Source organism: Amphiprion ocellaris, chromosome 12 (genome assembly GCF_022539595.1).
Source record: "Amphiprion ocellaris isolate individual 3 ecotype Okinawa chromosome 12, ASM2253959v1, whole genome shotgun sequence".
Classification (NCBI taxonomy): domain Eukaryota; kingdom Metazoa; phylum Chordata; class Actinopteri; family Pomacentridae; genus Amphiprion; species Amphiprion ocellaris.
This window is the reverse complement of record NC_072777.1, coordinates 13,959,700-13,984,784: the sequence shown is the minus strand read 5'-3', so window position 1 is coordinate 13,984,784 and position 25,085 is coordinate 13,959,700. Positions and strand designations below refer to the sequence as shown.

Here is a 25,085-nt window from a genome sequence, read left to right as displayed (position 1 = left end):
ACAACTGATTAAACTGTGAGGGTGTTTCCGAGTCCCATCAATTTCTGCCACTCACTACATATTTAGGTCACGCGATTTGGTATCCGTACATAATGTACACATGTAAAACACATACCTGTGCTCAGCGCAAGGTCGTTTTGTTTGTGGGTACATCTATATTACAGTAAATGGCCACATTCTATGGTGCCATGATTTCTGCCACAATTTTTTTCAAGAATTCATCCGTTGGAAATGATACAATGACTGAGCAGCCTTGATGAAGTACTGCGCTCTCCGAGTGCTTGTTTTGTCTATAGTATGGAAGAAAATGATGAAAAATACTGGAGATTATGTGTGTCTATTGCTTATTTAGTTTGACCAAGAATCATAATCAAGAATATTACACAATTAGTCAGTTATTACATTTAAATAATTTATTTCTGTTTGTTTAATACAGCTGCTACCATCTTCCTTTAACCTTCAGTTGATCCACAGTGTAGACCAGAATGTTTTTGCAGACCTTCTGCCTCCATTGTTTTTGGATCGACACTGACAATAGCCAACATGTTGTTTTGGCCAATGGCAGTGTCACTCAAAGAGACTTTAATGTTTTTTTACGCGACAAAAAATTCCAAAAGTGTTCAGTGCTGCCTCCATAACTCGATTCTTGCCCTAAAAGAAAAGCCTCATGAGGCGGCATTTAGACTGCACTGACTCACTAAAAGCTCCATCTTCCTGTCTGTCTGTTTCTCAGGGAGAGTTGGAGACCCAAAAGCGTCAGCATGAAGCCAAACTCATTACCACCAAAGAAGAAGAAAAACATAAGATGGACAAGATGGCTCTGGAGCTGGAGCTGAAATGGACTGAAACACTCAGGTAGATGTGTGTCTGTGTGCATTAGAGTATCTGAAATAGGAGAAGAGAGAACCACCCGCTGTCTTTGTCTTTCCTTTTAGCTAAGACGGAGCATGAAATGAGGAATGGATGGGAAATTGAAGCCTTTCTGTTTCCCTATTTTCATTTCCCATAGTTAATAGAGTACACACACTCACAGACACACACACACACAGGTCATCTGGCTCCCAGTATTGACTGTAACAGAACATTAGCCTTGGTAGGCTCTGCAACTTCTCAGCTCAATCCAGTGTTAAAGCCCCCAGCTCAAAGTCTCTGTTAACGTCCATAGATCTTTGAAGTGTGATTATTCAAAAACCTCAAAGAATAAAATTGACTCTTTTGAGGTGTGAACTGATGTACTTTTCACACAGAAAAGTTGACAGCCACTAAACAACTGTTGGAGGGTTTTTTCAGCATTAAACAGCATCTAAATGGTCAAAACTGCAGAAAGTTTTACGCCAGAGAAAGTTTGTCCTTTCGATGCTGAAGTGACTCTAAACAGTGATGAATGGCAGGGTGAATTAATAACATGTTTGGTCATCTGCTATTCTTGTGTGTGATGAACCTTAGGCAGTGAATGATTACATTTACTTTTATTAACCACCAAAAAAGGGGTCAGAAAGTGTTACTTTTAATCACAGGTGAACAGGTGAGAGTAATATTATTTTAAGTATTACAGTGGTTATTTGAGGTATTTTGGATCTAATTCAGTAACATTTGCAGGGTAAGCATAGCTGTGCTGCTGTTGACTAAAAATCTGACCTAAATATCAGCATTTTGGTCACACTGAACATTACTAGATGCTGTCTTCATACATGTCATATGTACAGATGAATACTAAAATCATAAAGATTATAAAAATATATATATATCAGAATATGTGTGACAAATCTTCCATCTACTAAAGTGCTATGAAGAAGTATGACTTTACCATTGGCACATTTGTGTGGGCTTCAGTTTTAGGATGCACAAACATCTTCATCTGTGGCTGGTTCTCTCTCTGATGGTTATTCCTCTGGTACAGTTCTGATTTAAGATGTTCTTTCCTATCACACCAGACACTGCCACCTTGATGTCTCATACAGAATATGCAGTGGGCATATTCCTCACTTTTTGCCTTGGCAATGACATGGTTGACCATCTCTTTTTTTTTTTATATTTTAAAGAACATCTTACTATTAAAATACATGTTTGCTGTTATTTATTAGCTATTCTGTGAATATCATGGATTTTTCCAATTGGTGCAACATGTGTGCATCCAACGCATCCGACATATATTAGTCTTCTCCTGTCCAAAGCTTCCTGCTAAAACAGATTTACACTAATTTTCTGTACCATACATGATCTAGAACAGGGGTGTCAAACTTGCGGCATGCGGGCCAAAACCGGCCCACCAAAGGGTGCATTCCGGCCCGTGGGACGACTTTGTAAAGTGTAAAAATTACAGAGACGACTTCAACTGTAAATTGTAAATTTATGAAGCTTTAAATTTAAAATAATTTCAAAACCTTGACAAGGTGTTTTGATCATAAAGTAAAATACTGTATTGCTCATTGTCGTTTTGTGCCTTGTTTTTGTCATATTTTGTCTTGTCCTTGTGTTTTTGTCTTATTTTTGTCATTTTGTGTTTCACTTTATTTGTTGTTTTTTTGTGTCTCGCTTGTGTCGTTTGTTCATTTTTTGTCGCTTTGTGTCTCGTTTTGTAATATTTTGTCTTGTTTTTATTGTATTTTGTCTTTTTTTCATTGTTTTGATCATAAAGTAAAATATTATATTATTCAGTTCCAGGTATCTATGACTAAATGGTTTGTGTCTTTCTAGATGAATTGTGATCTGTAAGTTGTAATGTCTAAATGATAAACTGAGGCATAATGTTCTTGAAATTGAACTTATTTTTCTTAAGATAATTCCTTAAATGTAAACATTTTCAGTATGTGCTTTTTTGCACTAAAACAAAGGGGAATATTTGGAGTTGTCGTTATTTTTAGGTTATTATGTTGTGATTTTACTGGTCCTTTATTGGCCTCTGAACTAAGATGAATTTGACACCACTGATCTAGAATATTATGAAGAATCGACACTTTGCTGTCAAACATACAGAATTTTATTGATTGACTTATTTTATTACACTTGTCAGTAATGATCGACTGTAGCCTAAGTATGCAGTGTGCAACTGTATTATTCAGGTAAAAATAAACAGGGTTTTTCTTAACAGTGTTTCACATCAGAACCACTGTTCACCTATTCAGTCATTATATCCATTAAAGAAAGGGATATTTCTGACTGATTTTTGATTTTCTGAATGCTACTTCTCCTCCAGGATGTGATCTTTGAACTACTGTTTAAACAGTGGTTTATGTTTTTTTTTTTCCTATTTCTGGACAGTAAAGTACAGTTCCTTTGTCTCCCTACTGTTTCTGCTGTAGTTTCATCTCAGGTACTTGCTCATTCACTCAGCCTAAAAGTTTGTTTAATGAGTTAATACTCCAGCTCTTTGCAGAGGTCGTACTTGATATTATGTAATATTTCCAGCCTTACCTCACGTTTTGAAGTCTTAGATATAGCCAAGCCTGACTGCAATATGTTCTTTACTTCTCCACTTAATTTTCCTCTATTGCTCCACTACAATTCTTTGGTCTCCTTTGCAGTCTTGTGTTTTGATGGTCATGTTAAAGGAACTGATTGTGGATACTTAAAGGCTTTCATATCATTGAAATCACTGCGTACACTATCGTTCAAAAGTTTGGGGTCACCCAGACAATTTTGTGTTTTCCATGAAAACTCACACTTTTATTCATGTGCTAACATAACTGCAACAAGGGTTTTATAATCATCAATTACCACTATGTAGATATTCCATTAAAAATCAGCTGTTTCCAGCTAGAAGAGTCATTTACCAAATTAACAATGTCTAGACTGTATTTCTGATTAATTTAATGATATCTTCATTTTTTTAAAAAAGCTTTTCTTACAAAAATAAGGACATTTCTAAGTGACCCCAAACTTTTGAACGGTAGTGAAGACTGTCAGTCTGTAATTAACTTATTTACATTTTCAATTCACAGAAAGCATAAACATAATTTGGTTTAAGCTTTATTTTAAGAGGTCAGGTGCCAGATCATGTTTTTCATGTAATGACAACATTCCAGACTAGTCATTCAGTACAACCAGTGTACAAAAACATTTTAAATAGTGTTGATAGTGGCCTGATATTCCCCTCCAAGACTAAGACAGGGCTTGAGAAAAGCACAAAAATAGAAGGCCAATAAGAGTTAAGTCTTACATCAAATTGAAGAGAATTGATGTTAAAATACCAGCAAGCTGTTTAGGAACCTTAAGCATCCTCTTGTCTTATCTTGAGAGTCATCACAACCTAAATCTGTCAGCAGCTTCTCTCCAGGCCGATCTTTCTCTTTATTCCCCAGAACTTGTTATGTTTCCAAAGTGTTTCCAAATGCATGCTCCCTTCTAATAGGGACCTGCCTTACAAAACATGTTCTAATTTCACTTCATATTTGTACAGTTTCAAGTGCTTCTAACATGAAGGAATCTTAAATAAAAAGTGTCACAAAAGGAAGCTGCATTACATCTACTAATAGCAGCTCTGGTGTGATATTAATGAGGAAAAATTGCTCCGTCTTAGACAGATTAGAGGATGCTTCTTGTAATTTTCTGTCTGCTGTGCTGACAAACTAACTGTGGCTAATTCAGCGAAATACCAATTAAATCTCAGAATCACTGGCGGTCGATCTTCAAAGCAGCGGTCAACTCGCCGTAGAAGTAACGTGAAATAAAAAATATAAGCAGCATATTCCCACAGAGCTATTGTCTGTGTGTCACATTAACCCTCCTCTGGGCCTCTGCTTTGTTAGATTTCATTCACCTTCCTTTGTCTTTCTGCACAGAGCTCTTTATTCTCCAGAGAACATCTATTCATTTGGTGGTTGGGGTGAGTACACTGTGGTTAGTGAGCCGTCTGAATTAAGGAGGCTGGCTTTAATCCCTGTTTCACAGTGGAAGCAGACGGTTTGTCTGTGATAGTGTAATCATGGAAAGAGCTCTCAGGATTACCAAATGAACAGAGGAGGTTCAGCGGATCAGCAGAATAAAGCACAGATGGGACCGTGCTAGTTTGTCCCGGTCGTACACTAAATCTCATTGGCTCTCAAATCTTTATACTGACTTCCCTCGGTTACCGTGTCCTGGTAGATGTGTGTGATTATTTTTAGTCAGGATAATGGTGCAGGCTTAGGGAGGACAATAATGGTTAGTCCATGGGTTCACCTCTTTGGATCACCCTGAAATATGAACTATTGGATGGATATTTCATTGTACAGATGTTCATTGTGATAAGTCCCACCGATGTTGGTGATATCCTGAGCTTTCATGTGAAAAACCTCAACATTAGACAGATTGCAACAACATTTTATCAGTTTGTTGTTCCAAGATTATAAACCAGATGATCCCCGACTGTGCTGACATTGGAATAACAGGTTTTGACAACTATTGTATGGATTATCATGAAATTTAGTTGGCATTCATGGCTTTCCTGGGATAAACTACAGCTTTAACTTTATCAGTCATATTTCGGTTTATGATCAAAGACATTCCCATCAGATTCAGCTGTACTTTTAGCTATTAATTAGCGAAAGTTAGCTTGCTAGGATGTTAACCCTTGGAGCCAGACGTGGGGAACTTCACTCTATTTACATCTCTTGTTTTCAGTTGAATTGTTGTGGAAGTATTTAATGCAGAGTGAGGTGTATTGCATTTCAGACGAAACCACACAACTTGACCTTTCCAACAAGGCGAGTTGCTTGTTTGTGAAACTAAGTGCCGGCTATAAAAGATAATTTTGAATCTACATAAACTGTAGTCATAGTTGCAGCCTGCTTATAGTTGTGTCTCTACCATCACTCTTGTTTCAACTATTTATGAGCCTGTTGCTGCAAAGATATATTGACATCTAGATATGTTCATATCTATGCTATGCAATCATTGTGGAGATATCAACATATACACTACAATTTAAAAGTTTAGGGTCACTTAGAAATGTCCTTACTTTTGAAAGAAAAGCATTTTTTCAATGAAGATAACATTAAATGAATCAGAAATACAGTCTAGATATTGTTAATGTGGTAAATGACTATTCTAGCTGGAAATGGCTGATTTTTAATGGAATATCTACATAGTGGTACAGAGGAACATTTCCAGCAACCATCACTCCTGTGTTCTAATGCTACATTGTGTTAGCTAATGGTGTTGAAAGGCTAATTGATGATTATTAGAAAACCCTTGTATAATTTTGTTAGCACATGAACTAAAGTGTGAGTTTTCATGGAAAAAATGAAATTGCCTGGATGTTACCAAACTTTTGAATGGTAGAGTAGATGCAGTGCTACGTTAATATCATATCACAAGAAAGAGTGAAAGTGGAGGTTTGCAATTGTGCTTGTTACATGTTAGAAAATGTCAATTAATAACATTCTGAAGGCACATCAGACTTCTGCAAAGTAGTACCTCTTCTTCCTCTGCACATACTATTATATCAAATGACTGAAGATCTGGATAGACCAAGATAAGAGCTTTAAAGTAAAGGAAGTGAAATTACCTAGAAAATTGCTAAATGAGTTGTTATGCAATGCTAAAAGCTTTAATCCCAGAAAAAGACTTGAACCAAAGTGTAGACTTGAAAGTCGAGGGTCATGCACAGGAAATCAGTGAGCACAGCTAATTAAGGAGCAGGCAAAGTAAAAAAAAAAAAAAACTCAACTTCGAATACAAGCTAAATCTTAACTAGGAGTCAAGCAAAGGAAAACACCTAGTAACGATTAAAAAGTTAAATACACAAAGAATACACAAGATGGATGGATGGATGGATGGATGGATGGATGGATGGATGGATGGATGGATGGATGGATGAGCCCAAAGACAGGCAGGGATACAAAGGCCTGGAGTTACACGTGAAGTACATTATTTCATCACAACAAAGAAAACAACTACACAAAGTCCTTACAGGAAGTCATGGATGATCCCTGAAGAGCTCTGGTGGGAGAAAGAAGTGAAACAGGGAACAACTAGAATGAATGAATGACTCAATAAAGACCGTGACAGTTTGTCATTTCAAGGATCTTAGCATGTTGACAGTTTTATGCTCAAATGCAGCTTCACTGAGTCGCTGGTTTGACATAAATTCATGTCCTTGCAGTATCAGCCTAACTCAATATTGAGCAGATCGACCAATTTGACATCAGAACTCATGGCTATTGAATTTAATACTTAAATCCACAACAAATCACAACTACCTGGCAAATGCTGTAAAGCCTGTGAGCCACGAAACTATGTAATTAAATGCTGCTTTGTTGGGCTGCTAAAACCAGAGCATGGTTTATGAGTGAAAGACGGTTCTTAACACAAGTCCTCCCAGAAAGTTAGCAGCAGGGTGAAACACCGACTTTCTGCTGGGGATAAGCTGAGTCTTCTGGCTGTTTGAATTTCACCACACAGTTTGCAGAAGATGCCTGCAGCAGGTTTTGTGGACAGTGATGTTTGTGTTTGAGAATATGTGTCTAAACTTTACACCTCTGCCTGTGATTTGACATTGTGAAAGTAAATAGCAGAAGGACAGTTAATATTTAATTCCCTCCGTATCAGTGTCACTAATCCCATCTGAAGGCTTTTGGAAAACTGCCCCTGCTCTTATATTTTAAAAATGTCTCCAAAAATGTGCCGGTAAAGGTTTGATATTGAGTGCTGAAACAGTAGTTTGACAACAGACATTCTTAGCACAAAGTTCCTGGACTGAAAATGTAGTCACATTTCATGGCCATTAATATAAATGTCCCCTGAAGGACATGTGGCATGCAGCTCTAAATGTCACTTATTAATAATGAATTATACTGGATTTAATTGGCTAATAATAATTCAGATTGCTGTACAAACCTATTAGTAGGACTTTATATGTGCCTTGTATATGTGCTTTATGTAACCAAGAGACACTGAAGACACGTGCTTATTGAAGTTAGCGATGTAGCTAGTCCTGGCCTCATGCACAATTAGAGAGATGACTTATTCTGAGCACACATACAGTACAGCCAAGGCTGGATGCAGAATCTGACACAACTTAAATGAGAACATGTGCCTTCTATCTCCCAGCACATCCACTAGGATCCAGCCAATTATCCCACATTTTATCTGGATATTCCTTCCATCTTTGACAGTTCCACCAACCTTCCCTTCATCCACTCCTTCGTTTCTTTACCTCTCTCCATCTGCCCTCATCTCTCTTCCTGCCCAGCAGATGCTATAGAATTGCACTTGTTAGGAAGGCTGTAGCTCTTTGAAGCCTCAGGCCTGCGTTAGTGTTCGTGAGGCAGAGAATGAGGGCATGATTGTGGCTGCATGCCTTACACCGAACGAGGACATGTTGATGACACGTGTCAACTGTGCTGCATTATGAACGTGACTGTCTGGTGTGGACTACGTTGCTGTGTGTGCATCTTCCTGTGTCTGCGTGTGTGAAAGCCCGCCTTCAGTCTGACACTTTCTAGCTCTCAAAGTGACAAAAAAACGTGTTTGCCTGGATACTTCATTTAACAGCTGCCATTTCAACTCCCACACAAGCTATTATGTTGGCAGCATGCGCACACACACACACACACACACACACACACACACACTCACAGAGCCATGTGTAGAGCTGTTAGCTGAAGTGGTGAAGAGTGATGGTTGCTCAGTAGATGCGGTGTGGAGGTCTGGCGATACGGTGCCATTTACTGTTCCTCTAAAGGGGATATTGAGCTCTCTGTAGCACCTTTACCTTTGCAGCAAATTTCTGTTTGATTCTCATCTTTCACCAGATATTGTTACTGTGCTTGTGAGCCATAATGACAAAAATTCATGTCTGAACACAGAAAAAAAAATAATACAAAGGCTGCCAAATGCCTGTATTTATGCCTTTTTTTGATAATACTTTGACTTGTTAGACTGATTCTTATTTTACAGTCAACAGATGAATTCAGTTCATGTGAGCATAGAACACAAGGGAACACAGGGAAGTGAATATTTTACTTACACTACCATTCAAAAGTTTGGTGTCACAGAAAAGTATTTTTTTCAATGAAGGTAACATTAGAATTAACATTCTAGACATAGTTAATGTGGTAAATGACTATTTTAGTTGTCTAGAAGCTGATTCTTAATGGAATATCTACATAGAGGTACAGAGGAACATTTCCAGCAACCATCTCTCCTGTGTTCTAATGCTACATTGTGTTAGCTAATGGTGTTGAAAGGCTAACTGATGATTAGAAAACCCTTGTGCAGTTATGTTAGCACATGAATAAAAGTGTGAGTTTTCATGGAAAACATGAAATTGTCTGGGTGACCCCAAACCTATGAGCCGTAGTATACATTAGTCTCGTTAAATGAGACATGACTCAATATCTTCTTCATATCAATTTTATGAGACCCTAACATGTTGACTTGTGTGATGTTCATCTTGTTGCAGCCCCAGTTGACCACAAAGGCCTGATTAATTTAGCTTGAAGTGTTTGAGCAGTTAGCTGTGTGTCTAAAAAGGTTCACAAAGGTTCACCACATTAATGTCAGCTATTTTATGCTGTTGGTCTTTTTTGTAATTATGATGAATGCAAAACCCTTCCTTCTTTAAATCATTTCGAACCATCTGTAGGTCACAATCTTTGACTCTTTTTCAATCCTTTGGTGCATCTTTTCCAAACTCTTCACTTGTTTATTATGAATGTGGTTTTAAATATTTTTTTTTATTAAAAGATAAATGGGTCAATATATAATTGAGGGACTTTTGAAGTCCATGGGATATATCTTGCATATATTTTTATTAAAAGTAAAAAAGAAAATAATGTTTTTTATGTTTATTATGATCATGTCTTGACAAATTTCATAATTATTTATTATGGAAACAATCATTTATTAATAAAAAATGACTGGATATCACTAAAATGTCAACTAAATAACTGTCCAAATTTAATAACAACCACCTTCTAATTAGCTAAATATTAATAAAATGAGCGTATTCAAAAATTGTTTTAATTGTGCTCTTTTCATTAAGTTTAGATCATCGTAACAGATATTTCTTTTTTTAGCAATATATCAAATTTTATATGGAAAATAACAAAGTTACCCATTACGAAAGCACCTCTCAAGGAGGTACGTTAATTCCAAATCACATGACCTGCTCTCCATTATATAATTTCCTCCTGAAGAAAAGACTGGCAATATTCAATCTAAAGTAGTGTGTGAGTCAAGTGAGGATTTATCGCCTGTCAACAGGTTTACTACAATATCTTCAAAAATAACTTTCAATTTCAATTTTACTCAATTGTATATATAATAGAAGAATCTTTCTCTAAAAATACCATGTGGTGTTTGGTTATAGGCAGCCATGTTGATTTTAGGCCTGAAAACAGCAAAAATGTCAACTATGATACCTGTTAACTGTGTTACAAAAAGTCCCACAATTATATATTGACCCATTGCACTCATTTGCCCTCTTTACTTTTGCCTTTATGGAGAGTTTCCAATCCACAGGTATAATTACTGTTGGTTTGGTTTTAAAATGTGTGACTCACAGTGGATCACAGCACCTGAAACATGAATGCAAATGTATGTACTGTGTTGTGTTATAGGCAGGAGTGTAAGAAGCTACGTGAGGAGCTGAGAGAGGAGCACGAGGAGGACAAGACCTCGGCACTGACTCAGCTGGCGCAAAGCAAGGAGCAGGAACTGAGCAACGCCAGGGAGAGCTGGCAGAGGAAAGTGGAGGACCTGCTGGAACAGGTAGGACCTGCCAATGGGAGCTTAGACATGTTGGTCACGATGCCGATCATCCCTCTTCACTGCATTTTTTAACTGTGTCAAATAGGGCTGCACTATATTGGTGAGAACTGATGCTGTAATATTGTGTTTATCTGTGATTAAAAAAAAACAAGAATCTTTAGAGATTATTTGAATAACTTTATTTCTAAAGAATTCTAAAATAATTGGGGTGATTTTGCAGAAAAGTGCATCTGCACAGGAAATACAAATTCATTTTTAAAAAGATGAAAACTGATTTTTACTGTGAAGACTCTTTTTGAGTTCAAAATGTTTGGAACCTTTCTCATATGGTGTAACACTTGCACAGGCATCCAGCATAGTTTTTTTGCTTTGGATGACACTCAGATCTGCTTTTGCGCTCACCATTCAGAGCTTTGTGGTGCTGATTTAAATGATCAAACAAATAAGCCGTGTTGCCTCATGTAGTCACTGCAACTGCAAGCCACCACAGAGACAGCACCTGTTTTTGGTCAACATCACTCTTTCTGTTAGCGGAAATATTTTCATGCAACTGACTAGAGGTGCACACATGTGTCCAAAATGACAATCACAATTATTTTGATCACACTTGAGATCACGATTATTTCTCACAATTATTCATTGATTTTTGAGACAAAATATTTTAATTTCATATTAACATTTAAAGAAACAGCGTTTTTTTTCTACCATGTTGTCTTACATTAATGTATGTATCTGCAAATGAGAATTAAGGTTCTTCCTAACCTGAATTTAGAGCATCTTGTAGAGGCAACATACACTACCATTCAGAGGTCTGGGGTCAACCAGGTAATTTCATGTTTACCATGAAAACTCACACTTTTATCCATGTGCTAACATAACTGCACAAGGGTTTTCTAATCATCAATTAGTCTTTCAACACCATTAGCTAACACAATGTAGCATTAGAACACAGGAGTGATGGTTGCTGGAAATGTTCCTCTGTACCTCTATGTAGATATTCCATTAAAAATCTGCCATTTCTAGCTAGAATAGTCATTTACCATATTAACAATGTCTAGACTGTATTTCTGATTCATTTAATGTTATCTACATTGGAAAAAAAAATATTTTTTCAAAAATAAGGGCATATCAAAGTGACCCCAAAATTTGAAGGGTAGTGTATAAATATAATTGCACCTAAAACACCTCACTTGCCGAACATCAGCTTATGCATATGCATTACTATTTATGTTCCCTAAACGCCTCATATGCAGTCTGCAGCAGAGAGAGAGAGAAGCCTCTAATCTCCATTCAGTTGCTGAGGCAGATACAGTAGATGTGAGAACAAAAATCACTTTGAAAGGATTGAAATCGGGCATTCTAGTGTCACATTTACCCCAGTTAAGACCATGTGATTTTATCTGTAGGAGCTATGAGTGGAGTATTTTAAGCATTAATATCTTGGTCAGTCATGTTTATTTAATCAACTACTAAAATCACCAACTAAATCTTCAGTGTTTTTCTCGTGTTCCTCGTTCATTTTGCTGTGTTTTGCAAAAGCAGGTGTATTCAAGAACCTTTAAATCAGAGCAAAGGATGTTCTATCAGACAGGCTTCTCGTGTAGATTCTTTATGGAAACAAGAACCATGTCTTTTTCTATAAAGTAGCAGAAATAGTTGTAACATGACATGTTTTAGTTAACTGGCCTTACTTTATGAGTATTGCATGTGCACACATCGCAGTGTTAATAGATTATATCATGCAGTCACAGCATCAAAACAGTTCAATAGCCATGTGTGTTTTGAGTTTGGAAGCTAATGGCTTAAGGAAAACAAGAAATAATACAGAGTGCAGTTTTCCACAAGGAAAAGACAAAGAGTGTGTCCACTGGTCCTGCAGCTAGAGGACCCTTAATGCAGTTTTCCATGCTTACTGGGTCTAATCCTCAACTTACAATCAGCAGATCTTTCTGAACACAAAGCACCTGATGCCTACAGCTTGTAGTGGAATGGTTGTAATTATAGCAGTAGTAAAAAAAAAATCAATAGGCAGTGAGAGAAAAGATAAGAGAGGCAATAAGAGCAACTGCCTCTCTGCTGAGCTTATGTTGTACCTGTAAGACTGTGATTCTGTGCCAGACTGTCTTATTTCTTCCTCACACTGGCACACACTCACACATTCATTATGCAGTGCTGTTTAACACACACCAGAGTCGGGTGCTGCGGCTAATGAGTGCGCAGCAATATTAATGTAGCATGACTAAGCTCTGCTGTGGTCACCGTACACACAGAATCAGTGGCTTTATTTCTACTCAGTTTTTGCATGTCTTGTGCATCAGCTGCTCGTCGTCAACATGCCCGTGCTGTCTCAGCATTCATCATCAGTGATTAATGCACCCATTACGCACCTCACAATCAGCTAAAGCATATTTATTTACTCTAATGCCACATCAGAGCAGCAGTCAGTCTCTTGATAGATATGCACTGACAGAGAAGATGCTGTTGAGAAATCAAATGGCCTGTGTTGTCAGCTCCAGTGAGGCCTTAATGCGAGGGCTGATAGGACTTGAAAGACCCGACTTAGCTTTTTACTCACGCACAAGAGGCTTCACAGTATGTAAAACTGCCTATGTGAGTATCAGCATCGGAAAATAGTAGTGTCATTGCAACCGACACTTTATTTAAAGGACATTTTAGGGCAATGTTTTGCTCAGGCATGTGAGCACAGATCGTGAAATTGGCTTGTCTGCACCTCCAGTTAGGATTTCAGTTATGAAATCCAGTCTGCATTGTCATTCCTCAAGAACCTTAGACTGCAACTCTGAGCTGTGATAAATGAACTGTATTCTTCCTCCCATCACAAACAACAAACACATACTGCTTGCTACTAGCTGGTGAACTGTAATGGAGCATTAACCTGCTAAAAAGCTGGGTTTTTTTTGTTGGTGGAAACCAAACCAGAGCTGAAAGAGCAAATACTTGATTTGTATAAATCAGGTAGACAACAAACACAACTACTACTAAATACTACTGTCACCCAGTGTCTGCTGGATGTGTAAAATGTTTGTTGATATGTTAACTAACACAACATAATAAGGTGATAATTTGTAGCAGTTCAGTTTACAACTTGTTGCACTGACTTCAGAAATATCCAAAAATAAGCAACACAAGTCTAGACCATCCGACTGTGGTGACGGTAATACAACAATCTCCACAGCTGGATAACTTCAAAGTTCAGAAACACAGCTGTATCACCAGCTAAACTCTGACTCAGAATATATCACATATAATCATACACATCTTATAACTCTCTGAGTGTTTGCTCACTGTGAGCTCTTTTTTCACTGCAATCTAAAATGCTGCATGTCTATGGAAACGGCACAACCATGGCTAGAAGTAGACAGAAGTCAGTGTAGTATAATATTTTTTGGGTACGATGTGCTAAAAGTAATAGATGGTATAATCGTGGCAAATGCTATTAAACAGATGAATAGTGTTGAAACGTATGTTTAATACATAATGATGAATATACTCGTAATCACTCATGTTTTGATAGTATTGTGTGTGTGTGTGTGTGTGTGTGTGTGTGTGTGTGTGTGTGTGTGTGTGTGTGTGTGTGTGTGTGTGTGTGTGTGTGTGTGTGTGTGTGTGTGTGTGTGTGTGTGTGTGTGTGTGTGTGGAGAAAGGAAAAGAAAGGGACTTTAAGCTGTGTATGTAGAAGTGGGGATGTCTGGAAGGTTGGTGGAAGATCATAAAGTACAACGTGTTTTTAGTGTAAAGACAAATCATATGCTTTTAAAAAAATAGAAGAAACATAGCAAAACATAATGGTGTATACTTAAGGCAATAAAACTTTAAAAATGTATAAGAAAATTAACAATACATAATGGTATAATATGCATGAAATCTGTCACAAAATAATAAGAGTAAAAAGTAGAGGTGGGTAGATCAATCCAAATATCAATAATATCGATGCCAGCGTTGGTATTCATATTGAACGATACCATTGTAATAGATCGATACTTTAGTTTCAGTTTCTCTACTATATGCCAATTACAAAGACTAGCGCCATCTGTCAGCGTCTACGGCAGTCTGCACTATGAGGCGTTTAGGGAACATTGGTAAATATAGTGTCTGTCGATAAGCAAATGTTCAGCTAGTGAAGTGTTTCACCTGGGACCAGGTGGGCACGACGAACTGACAATGTCTGTCACATTTTATTGTCAAAGACAATAACCAGTGAAAGTTTTGTTTTCATCGTTGCAAAAGTAACTGTGCAAAAAAAAATTAAGGTAGAAATACATCTTAAAAGAGCATTTCCTATTTCAGTGACAAAAGTATTGCACAAATATTGACCAAACTGTCAAAAAATAAACACTATTTAAGGAGGCTATCCCTCGGCATCCCAGATTCTTCCTCGTCTGACCCACAGAAAACCTACCCAGGAATTAGTCTGATTCATAAACCCTGTAAGCATTTGCAACCACATCTTCATTCCAGATGTAGATGACCATATGCAGCACCTAGCCTTTGTTCTAAACCTACCAACTACTGAAAAAGTTAGTCTGGAGTATCAGTATTGGTATCACTATCGGCAATAGTGGCCCTGTATTTACTTGGTATCGGATCGATACCAAAACCTGCAGTATCGCACACCACTAGTAAAAAGTGCAGGGGGGCTGAGGCAGAGTCTGAATATGTCTGGACATGTTCTCTGTAGAGTATGACCTAATGATAACATAGCATCCTCTGTAAAGTGTGACCTAATGATGAAATATGATAACCTGATGTCAAGATCAAGTATGATGGTGTCAAAACTGTCAATCAAAAATACCCCGTATAGGCATGGAAAAATGACCAACTCTCACAGTATGAAAGACAATGCACAGCTCAGCATTTTCAGTATTTCTTGTGGTGTTAATCACTGTTATGAACTACTCCTGGATTTTCTGTCAACAATAAATCCTGCCTCTGAATGCTGACTTCTCCTGGCATTTTTTTTTTTTAAATCATAAACAAAGAACACTCGATTACCAATATTAGGAGACAACGTGAGGGCTCTACATGCTATAACTATTTAATTACTTTTTTCTGTACCAAATACACTACTTTACACATCAACAAGAAAAAAACATTTCACCTTGCTGAGTGTATCGTCCAACAACTTGCTGACAACTCACTACTCTGTATACTGTTTTAAAACCATGTTGCATTTATTGCATAGATTATGTAAATCAGACATGTAGACTTGATTTGTCATGACTTTGATGAAATATCATGATTATAAGCTTAGACTTTCTCTGACAGAAATAGACAGCTTGCATGATTTGTTCAAGGACTGTCAGAAAGTTGAAAATCCAGTGATTCTCTCTGGGTTTTCAGTATGTAGCCCTCATCAACTAGTGTCATTTTGTTTAAAGATATAATGCCTTTTCAACCCACTGGTGAGTTTTGAGGTTTAGAGGGTTTAATTGAGGTCTTACATCATATAAAACAGGGAGTAACTCATGTCTTTCTCATCATAATGTCTTCCTCATATTTGTGACTCTCCAGCTAAGATAGAACTGCACCATCTGCTCTTTTTGGTTCACTCGGAATCTTTGTGCTCAGTAATGCCAAGAATGATGACCTGGATGTTGCTCCAGAAGATTATGGATGTATCAAAGTCCCAAGGGTAGAACAACTTAACATGCTGCTAACAAGTGGTTCTGCTCCTTAACACAAGATGACATGTAGGATATTTACTCAGAACTTTTTTGACCATTTAGCAGTGCATGACAGTTTCCCCAATAAAAGACACAGTCATCTGTATATGATCTTTATTAAGTTTTGTTACACATATCAGTCTTTTGGCATGACAACGGTTAAATATAGTATTACAAAAGCAGCTTATACAAGGCTGTACTTGTCTCAGCACTTCACCAGCATGTATTCAGTTGCCAAAACTGTCTAGACGGACTGATTTTGTGAGTCACCTTGCTTCCTCCTAACAATGAGCTACATCCACTGCATTGCAACATTAGTTTATTATGTACTGTGGTGAACTGCAACTTGTTTGGAAAAAGTAAAGCAGTCTTTTCCTGTAGGCTTCAAGATTATATTTGTATAATAATATATATTTATATATTATATATTTGTTTAAACCTAATTGATCGCCACCCCTCCGCTCCCTGGAGACAGGCTGATCTTGCACTTCTCACACTAAGTACACCACCTACTTGCTTTATATCCAGCTAGTTATGTATGCAAAGGTGGACACGCAGCAGATTGCCCCACTAACGAGCACTTTCTCCTACGGTCTAATATCTGTTCTTTTGTCCGACCTTGTGTAGATATCCTTGTTGAAGCAGAGCCTGGAGATGCAGCTGTCCCAGTCGCAGTCGTCGCTGCAGCAGCTACAGCACCAGTTCAGCCAGGAGAGAGAGCACCTGAGGATGCAGCTGGACGAGCTGCAGACGGAGCATCAGAGGCGACAGCAGCGTCTGCAGGAAGTCCACTGCTGCGCCATGCAGGACATGGAGCATGCCAGGCAACGTGACCTGAAGGTAGGAGGTGGCAAACATACACACACACGCGTATAGGCATAAAATCTATAGATTTTCAATGTCAGTATTAAAACCCCTTTCTCTGTGGAGTTTTGTTGGCAATAACCAATTATCTTAACATGCAGTGTTTCTCATCAAAATGCATTGTGAGCATCCTTGAAGCCAAACAAACTTGTTGAATAGGTTTTTCTTTCTCATAAAATGCTTTAAAAAAAGACCTTGAAATATGTTAAATCATGCAGCCTTATCGGCCGCTTTCACTTTCCTGTTGCATTCCAGTGTTTCCTGCTGTGTTATTACCAACAAGTGTCTGTCGGTGGAATAGCATTTGCGTTACTAATCCATTTGTGCACATGCATAATGTCCTTCTGCACGCTAGTAAAGCACCCGACATAAACAAAGCAGAGTTTGTGTTTCAATACTCATACTACCACACTGTTCACCCAGATTTAGGATGTCCCAATACATAATTTATCAAATGCAGTCTCACAGAAATACCAAGATATCTGACAACATCTCGTCTCATTTTGTGGTGTGTAAGCCCAGCATGCGTTTCTGGTCATTCTGACACAGTTCTTTGCACAGTGGAACATACATCATTGTGTCTCACCTAAGTAAAAGAGCACACAGACAGATCACAGATGCTGACATTGTGCTACGGATTGTGTTGGGTATGACAGCATAATGGTTCGAGGCTTTATAGAACTACATTATAAAAAAAGGATTATGTCCAAACTGTACACATACTGCATGAAACAGTACATACTTTGTAAAGGTAGCTGTAGTATGTACTGAAAGAAGAAAGATGAAGTATGAAAGTGTCACAGTGAACCCAAAGTGAGAACACACAGACAAGCAGAGACAGAGCTCAGTTAACCGGGTTTATTAAAATAATAACAGCTCAACAACCACAACTGAGAAGTGCAAAGACTAACTAAGGTGGGACTCACAAAAGCAGGAAGGGAGGGGGCTGGCAGGCTCCTGGATACCAGCAAGTGGCCGGGTTAGGCGGTGCAGGTGAGGGGGTGTCCAGGTCCTTTACAGGCAGCTTCCACAGAGCAGGGCAGAACTGCAAGGTGCAGTCAGCAGCATGCAGAAGCAAAGTTTAGGATCTGGCTCTGAGTTGAACAGAGAGCCAGGCTTTATGCTGCTGGTGATGGGTGGTGATGTGCTGCAGGTGTGTTGGAACAGCAGATGGCATCCATCAGCACTGATCACCAGTAGTACACACAGCAATGGGGGGAGGTACCGACAGCCCGAAGAGCAGAGCAGAGAACAGGGAAGACAGAGGAGCAGAGGAGGTCATGGGAGGTCAGGCAGGGGCAGGTGCAGGGAGGGGGCCGTGACAGAAAGTTGGAGAAATCCCCTTATCACACCTAATGGTAAAAAACACTACAGCTTACATTTTAGCTGCCCTTTGCAACTAAAATATGTACAGTTGTGCTCATAACTTTACAAACCCTGGCAAAATTTGTGAAATATGGTCCACTTTTTTTGAAAATGGATTTAATCATGGAAAAACTTTTCTTTTATTTAGGATTAGTGGTCAGACAAAGTTATTTATTATCATGCAATGGTATTTGCTCTGATCATTCGTGTTTTCATTAAAGAATGGTACATATTTTTCAAATTCTGCCAAGGTATATAAACTTATGAGCAAAACTGAATTAGTGAACTAAATCATAACACAAGTGTCATGCTGAATATAATTGTGTGTGTGCTTCTGACACACAAAAATACAATGAAATAAGTAAGTACATATTTTCACTCATTGTTACATGTCTTACAAGTCCACATTGATATAAAAAATGTATCTACAGAGGTTAAATCACACCAATCAGCTGAACATCTATTGCAGTTCCAATCTGCAGAATCCTATATTCCTTTTTGAAGAATGATGGACTAACATATGAGATTCTGTCCACAGTCTGCACCAACACAAATTTCAAACAATATTCCCGACACTGCGCTAAGACAGACAAACTAATAGCTTTGACATTACAAGAAACACATCCCTCAGTACACATGAAGCAGCAACAACATTAACTATTCTTCAAACAGGAAAATTTAGCAAAATGTTGGTCAAAATGAAACTCAATATTGCAAAGTGAAACAAACAACAGATACCAGGTTTTATAATTCATAGAATGAGGGCACAATGCAGTCTTTAAAATATAAACTACTGTTCAAAAGTTTGGGGTCACTTAGGAATGTCCTTATTTTGTGGAAAAGTTTTTTTCAATGAAGATAACATTAAATTAATCAGAAATATAGTCCAGACATTGTTAATGTTACCACATTAACAATGTCTGGATTGCCGGATTGTTGCCGGATTGTTGCTGGAACAGATCTATGACAACGCCATGATCGCTGCAGGCTTAAACGACGATCCCCGACCCATGATTTCCCGCCTCAACGATCTCCTGACCAAAGCTCTGGAGAAGCACTGAGAGCTGCTGCAGACAGACTCTGTTCTGGTGACGGCGGCCTGAAGGTCTGACGAAGCCAAAGAGCTGCAGTTAGTGAAGAACGCTGCAGACCTTCGTTTATCTGAAGCCATAAATTCACCTTCTTCCCCTCTGGAGTCCTTCAGTACACGGCTTAAAAAGGAAAACATGGAATGAAGTGTGTTCAGCACTGTTTCATCAGGAAGTTCAGTCCACTTCCTGATGAAATGACTATTTTAGTTGTCTATTTTAGTTGTCTAGAAGCTGATTTTTAATGGAATATCTACATAGAGGTGCAGAGGAACATTTCCAGCAACCATCACTCCTGTGTTCTAATGCTACATTGTGTTAGCTAATGGTGTTGAAAGGCTAATTGATGATTAGAAAACCCTTGTGCTAATTATGTTAGCACATGAATAAAAGTGTGAGTTTTCATGGAAAACATGAAATTGTCTGGGTGACCCCAAACTTTTGAATCATAGTATATATTACACAAGTGTACCGGATTGTGGAGTTATGGCAAATGTGGTCCAAGCATCACAGTCTTTGCGTATGAGTAAATCTTTTGAAAACTTCTATAAATTCAGTATCATTAATTTTCTTCCATGAAACAGCAGAGCACAAGTGTTTCCTGATGGGCTAATTCTCCATGCTGAACAGTAGCTATCATAGTGCATCTAAGTGGCCCTTTACACCAGTCCTTCAACTCTGCATGTTGCACCAGTCAGCAGTGGCCAGCAAAAGCTTCCCTTAGTATTGACAGTAAATTTTCACACATCTCATCATACATTACACTGGGTTTTAATCAGTCTGATTTTTTATAAGTAATGTCCTCCCTTGACGAAGGACAAGGTATGAACTGTTCCCCTACTTCACTCTTATTTTACTCTAAAATGAGCAGATAACTGAAATTTCAGATACTTTAATTAATCATCTTCGTTTTATGCAATCACTGACAGGTGCACTGTCACATTAGTTTTTGCATCTATCAAAGATGACACATTGCACTGTGAGACTGTTAGCAAAAAGTGCTTTTTTTTCTACACTGGGAATTTTTCGGGCACTGTAAAGTGCTTATATTCCACTTTAGAGTCCACTCAAACAAAACAGCAACAAAAATGCACTAACGCTGATAGTCACTTTTGACATGTGTCAAAGCCAGACAGGCTGAGCACCGGAGACAGTAACTGGGAGCATAACTCAGGCTCAGACTGAATCACTACCATAGACTGTAGTTGATGCAAACCTCTGAAATGGGTAGGAGAGGAGCGGAGTTTCTTACATAAACAGAAAACATGAACCCCAAGGCTGCAGTTCTTAGCAATGTGTTCACTTCAGGATAAAAATTATTCACTTTTTTTCACCTAATCAAACCAGAATTTATTGTAAAAGGATCAATTTTATTTACTGACACAAGTTGTTAAGGCAGCTGCACAGAGAAAGTCAGAAAGCATTAGCTAGAGAAAATGTAATAACATAAACTATCGTTCAAAAGTTTGGGGTCAGCCAGGCAATTCCGTGTTTTCCACGAAAACTCACATTTTTATTCATGCGCTAACATAATTACACAAGGGTTTTCTAATCATCAATTAGCCTTTCAACACCATTAGCTAACACAATGTAGCGTTAGAACAAAGGAGTGATGGTTGCTGGAAATGTTCCTCTGTACCTCTATGTAGATATTCCATTCAAAATCAGCCGTTTCCAGCTAGAATAGTCATTTACCACATTAACAATGTCTAGACTGTATTTCTGATTCATTTAGAAAACTGCTTTTCTTTCAAAAATAAGGGCATTTCTAAGTAACCCCAAACTTTTGAATGGTAGTATATGTCAAATTTACAAGAAATGTAGTATGAAAAGATGCTACCACATTCATATTTCACATTTCTATAATTTAACATGGAAGATACAGAATCTAAGAACGTAAATCCCAGTAAATATACTGCTGAGCTTAGAAATAATTGAATTTTTGTAAGGTCATGCAATGTTAAATCAAGTGATACTGCACAGGGGTGACCTCACATCTCTTGTTTTCTGTATAATTATATTAGATTTTTCTTCAGCCCTGTGTTTACAACATTTATTCTAATTTACAGTGTCAAATGCATGTTACCATTGTAGAAATGAAATATGAGACAACCGCAATAAAGCAGTCCTGCATTTAAACGCAATTAATAATCCAACCTTTATGGTTTAAATGTAATATTCTGCATTCTTGAAAATCAAAGAATTGTTATCCTGTTATTACATGCAAATAATTTATACATCTTGAATGAATACATGAACTATGAGCTCAAGCATTTCTCTCATCTTCTCTGCCAGTTAGAGAAGCTCCTCAGGAGAAGCCACCCATGACGTTTTAATCCAATAGAGCCTTGTCAGAGTCAAGGTTAGACTGGCAGTGACTCATCACCATCATTACTCACTTTCTCTGACAGCAGACAGCTTCTGTGTCAAGTAGCTGTACTGACAGCTCTGTGTTTCCTCTTTATAATGTCAAAATATGCATACACAAACACAACACACACACTCCTCAAGGTGCCAAGAAAATGTTCTTCAGCGCTAATCCTTCCATTTCACAGTCAAGGTCGATTTGGATCAGCTATACATCACAATCCCAAATCCCTTTTTCGTCTTGGACGCTGTAATTGTATTAATGCTTTAGGCAGAATGGAGGTCAGGAAGTGGCGTCCTTATGATGTGTTTTTGGCAACCGCTCGAGTACAAATTTGTATGAGGATGAGTGTGTGTGGAGGAAGGATAGCACCTGTGAGTCACACAGCTCTTATGAAATCGACAGTCTTCATTATTTCCCCCTAAACCAAACTGATTGCTATAACAAACATGCTCCTCCCTGTTATCTTCATCTCCTCCTCCACTTGTTTCCTCTGGCTGGCGTACTTCTCCTCAGTATAACCACAAAGCTGATCATCTTTTTTTGCTCCTCAGACTATTCTTTCTTCTAGTTTTAGTTAATAAGCAGGAAACCAAGTGTTAGCAGCGTTACGGAGAGCTTTTATGGTGACGAGAGTTTAGGTTTCTGTCGGCAGCGCACGGAGAGAAAACTCAATTATCCAGAGTGGAGGCACTTGAAGGATGATTTGTGTATGTGTGTTTTATGTGTGTTTGGGTGGATGGGAGGTACATTCATATTGTCTGTGTTATCTCTTCACAGCTCACAGGAAGTTATACCCAGGGAGTAATACATTTGTCACAAATCCCTGCTATACACACACGCACACACACAAATAAGCAGATTTTAGCTTCCCGACTAGCTGCTACTAAAAGCTGCAAATAAAACAGTGAGTGCAGCAATTGACAGCATATTGACTTGCTTATCACACTTTGTCTTAGTTATGGTATTTCTCTGCCTCTTATTTACTTTTGTTTGTCAGCACACTGACAGGGAGAATTGTTTTATTGTGACAAGTGCTTTCCAAAGACACATACTGTGGATCTTAGTACAAACCTGTATACACAATGTACTTTAAATCATACTTTTTGCTCCAGGTTTAAATGTCATAACAGTCAGATTCCTTTTAGACATGCACTCCTTTCTGTCACAGTGCTGGCTTCATGTCTAAATGAGAACTGTGCTAAGTTTTACCTAAAAAAATTAAAATCTCACTAAGATTGGACCTGCTAGCACTTCCACACCACTTTTAACACAAGTCTATACAGCATGCCATCATTTTAAAGGATAGGCACAAACAAGTGATGTGGTTCAAATTTGGGGAACAATTTTTTATTGTTTTTAATTTTTTTTTGACATTTTAGCACCAGTGTTGATCCAGAAACACCACAGAGGGTCAAAGACACAGTTTATCATTCACTTTGCTCTACAATTCTGCATCTAATACAAACTTAGACTTAGACAGACTTTATTCATCCACAAGGGAAATTTTGCTGTCACAGTAACTCAGAACGGTAATCCTAAATAGACCAGAACAGCAATAGAATTATACAATAGTAGGATATACACATTACAAAATAGAAGAATTAGGAATAATATTAGGAATTTACAATATGGAACAGGTAGCTATAATGCAGTGCCAGTTTAAACGAAAACTCAAACTAAATTATCCATAAAAATAAAACTTTACTGTGATGAAGGCAGAGTCTGTTACAGGTCGGACTAATGAGACTCACCACTGATGAACGTAATCCAGGTTTTTACAAAACATTATCAGGAGCCAGAGTTCAGGTTGTTGGTTCCAGCTGTTTGTAGGAGTCTTTCCTCTAGGTTTATTAAATACCATCAGGCAGTGGCAGTATCCATGTGATCGTCTACAAAGAGGGAGATTTGCCTGTTTTTACACATGTGGGACAACGGTAGTAACTATAGATTATTCCATGGATTGGTCTAGATCAGGGGTGTCAAACATAAGGCACGGGTCAAAACCGGCCCACCAGAGGGTTCCATTCGGCCCACGGACTGATTTTGCAAAGTGCAAAAATTACAGAGGTGAAAATGAATACTTCCTGTGAAAATATTTAAAGACATGGAACATTGTGCAATATAAGGTCAGTCAGCAGCTTCAGTACAAAAGATTTTGGTTTGATTGAACTTTAATGTTTGTACAGTGAGAGAACTATGAAGTATTTTTATGTATAAATTTCCTACATTTACAAGGCAGGGGGATAACTGAACCCTCTTCCTTAATAGTGCGTCAGTTCAGGAGGTCAGAATTACTACACAGAAGTGGAAATGAATGTAGATTTAAAATAATTTCTACAACTTGACAAGTTGTTTCGATCATAAGTAAAATACCCTATTGTTCAGTTCCAGATACCTGTGACTAAATGTTTTGTGCCTTTATAGATACACTGTGATCTGTAAGTTGTAATGCGCAAATGATAAACTGAGGCATAAAGTTGTTGAAACTGCGCTTACTTTTCTTTAAAATTTTCAGGTAAAAGATAATTAATTACATGTGAACATTTTCAGAATGTCCTTTTTTGCACTAAAACAAAGGGAAATATTTGGAGTTGTGGTTATTCATAGGTTTTTATGCTGAAGTTTTACTGGTCTGGCCAACTTGTGATCAAATTGGGCTGAATGTGGCCCCTGAACTAAGATGAGTTTGCCACCCCCAGTCTAGATCTAAGGGCAAGTACCACTGTGTACTGTTCTGCACCTCAGACAGGTGAGCTGTCACACAGAGTCACGGTTTATCAGCTGCAGTTAAATCATTTGTTACACAGCAGCTGTCCTCATGTTGAGTACTCGGCTCCATCACAGCTGTCTGGATGTTTTTATTTCGCTATTAGTAAAGCTGTAGTTAGATTATCATCACACAAGGACATAATTTTCTTTGACAAATAAACTAGGCTATTAGTTATGTGAGGACATCTTGTTCGATGTGCTGCTATTAGTTCAGATTTACTCTTTTGTTTATTAATGTATTGTTATGTA

At 38.0% G+C, this 25,085-nt stretch overlaps 1 protein-coding gene across 2 annotated transcripts in view; it reads left to right on the top strand.

Moving 5' to 3' along the window:
* fam184ab (family with sequence similarity 184 member Ab) overlaps positions 1-25,085 on the top strand; it is a 213,266-nt gene that overhangs the window by 126,986 nt on the left and 61,195 nt on the right. For both annotated transcript variants that reach the window (XM_055016016.1, XM_055016017.1), the window contains exons 12-14: positions 734-855; positions 10,545-10,695; positions 17,007-17,219. In XM_055016016.1, the coding sequence (XP_054871991.1) occupies positions 734-855; positions 10,545-10,695; positions 17,007-17,219 (486 nt within the window). The remainder of the gene's footprint in view (positions 1-733; positions 856-10,544; positions 10,696-17,006; positions 17,220-25,085) is intronic.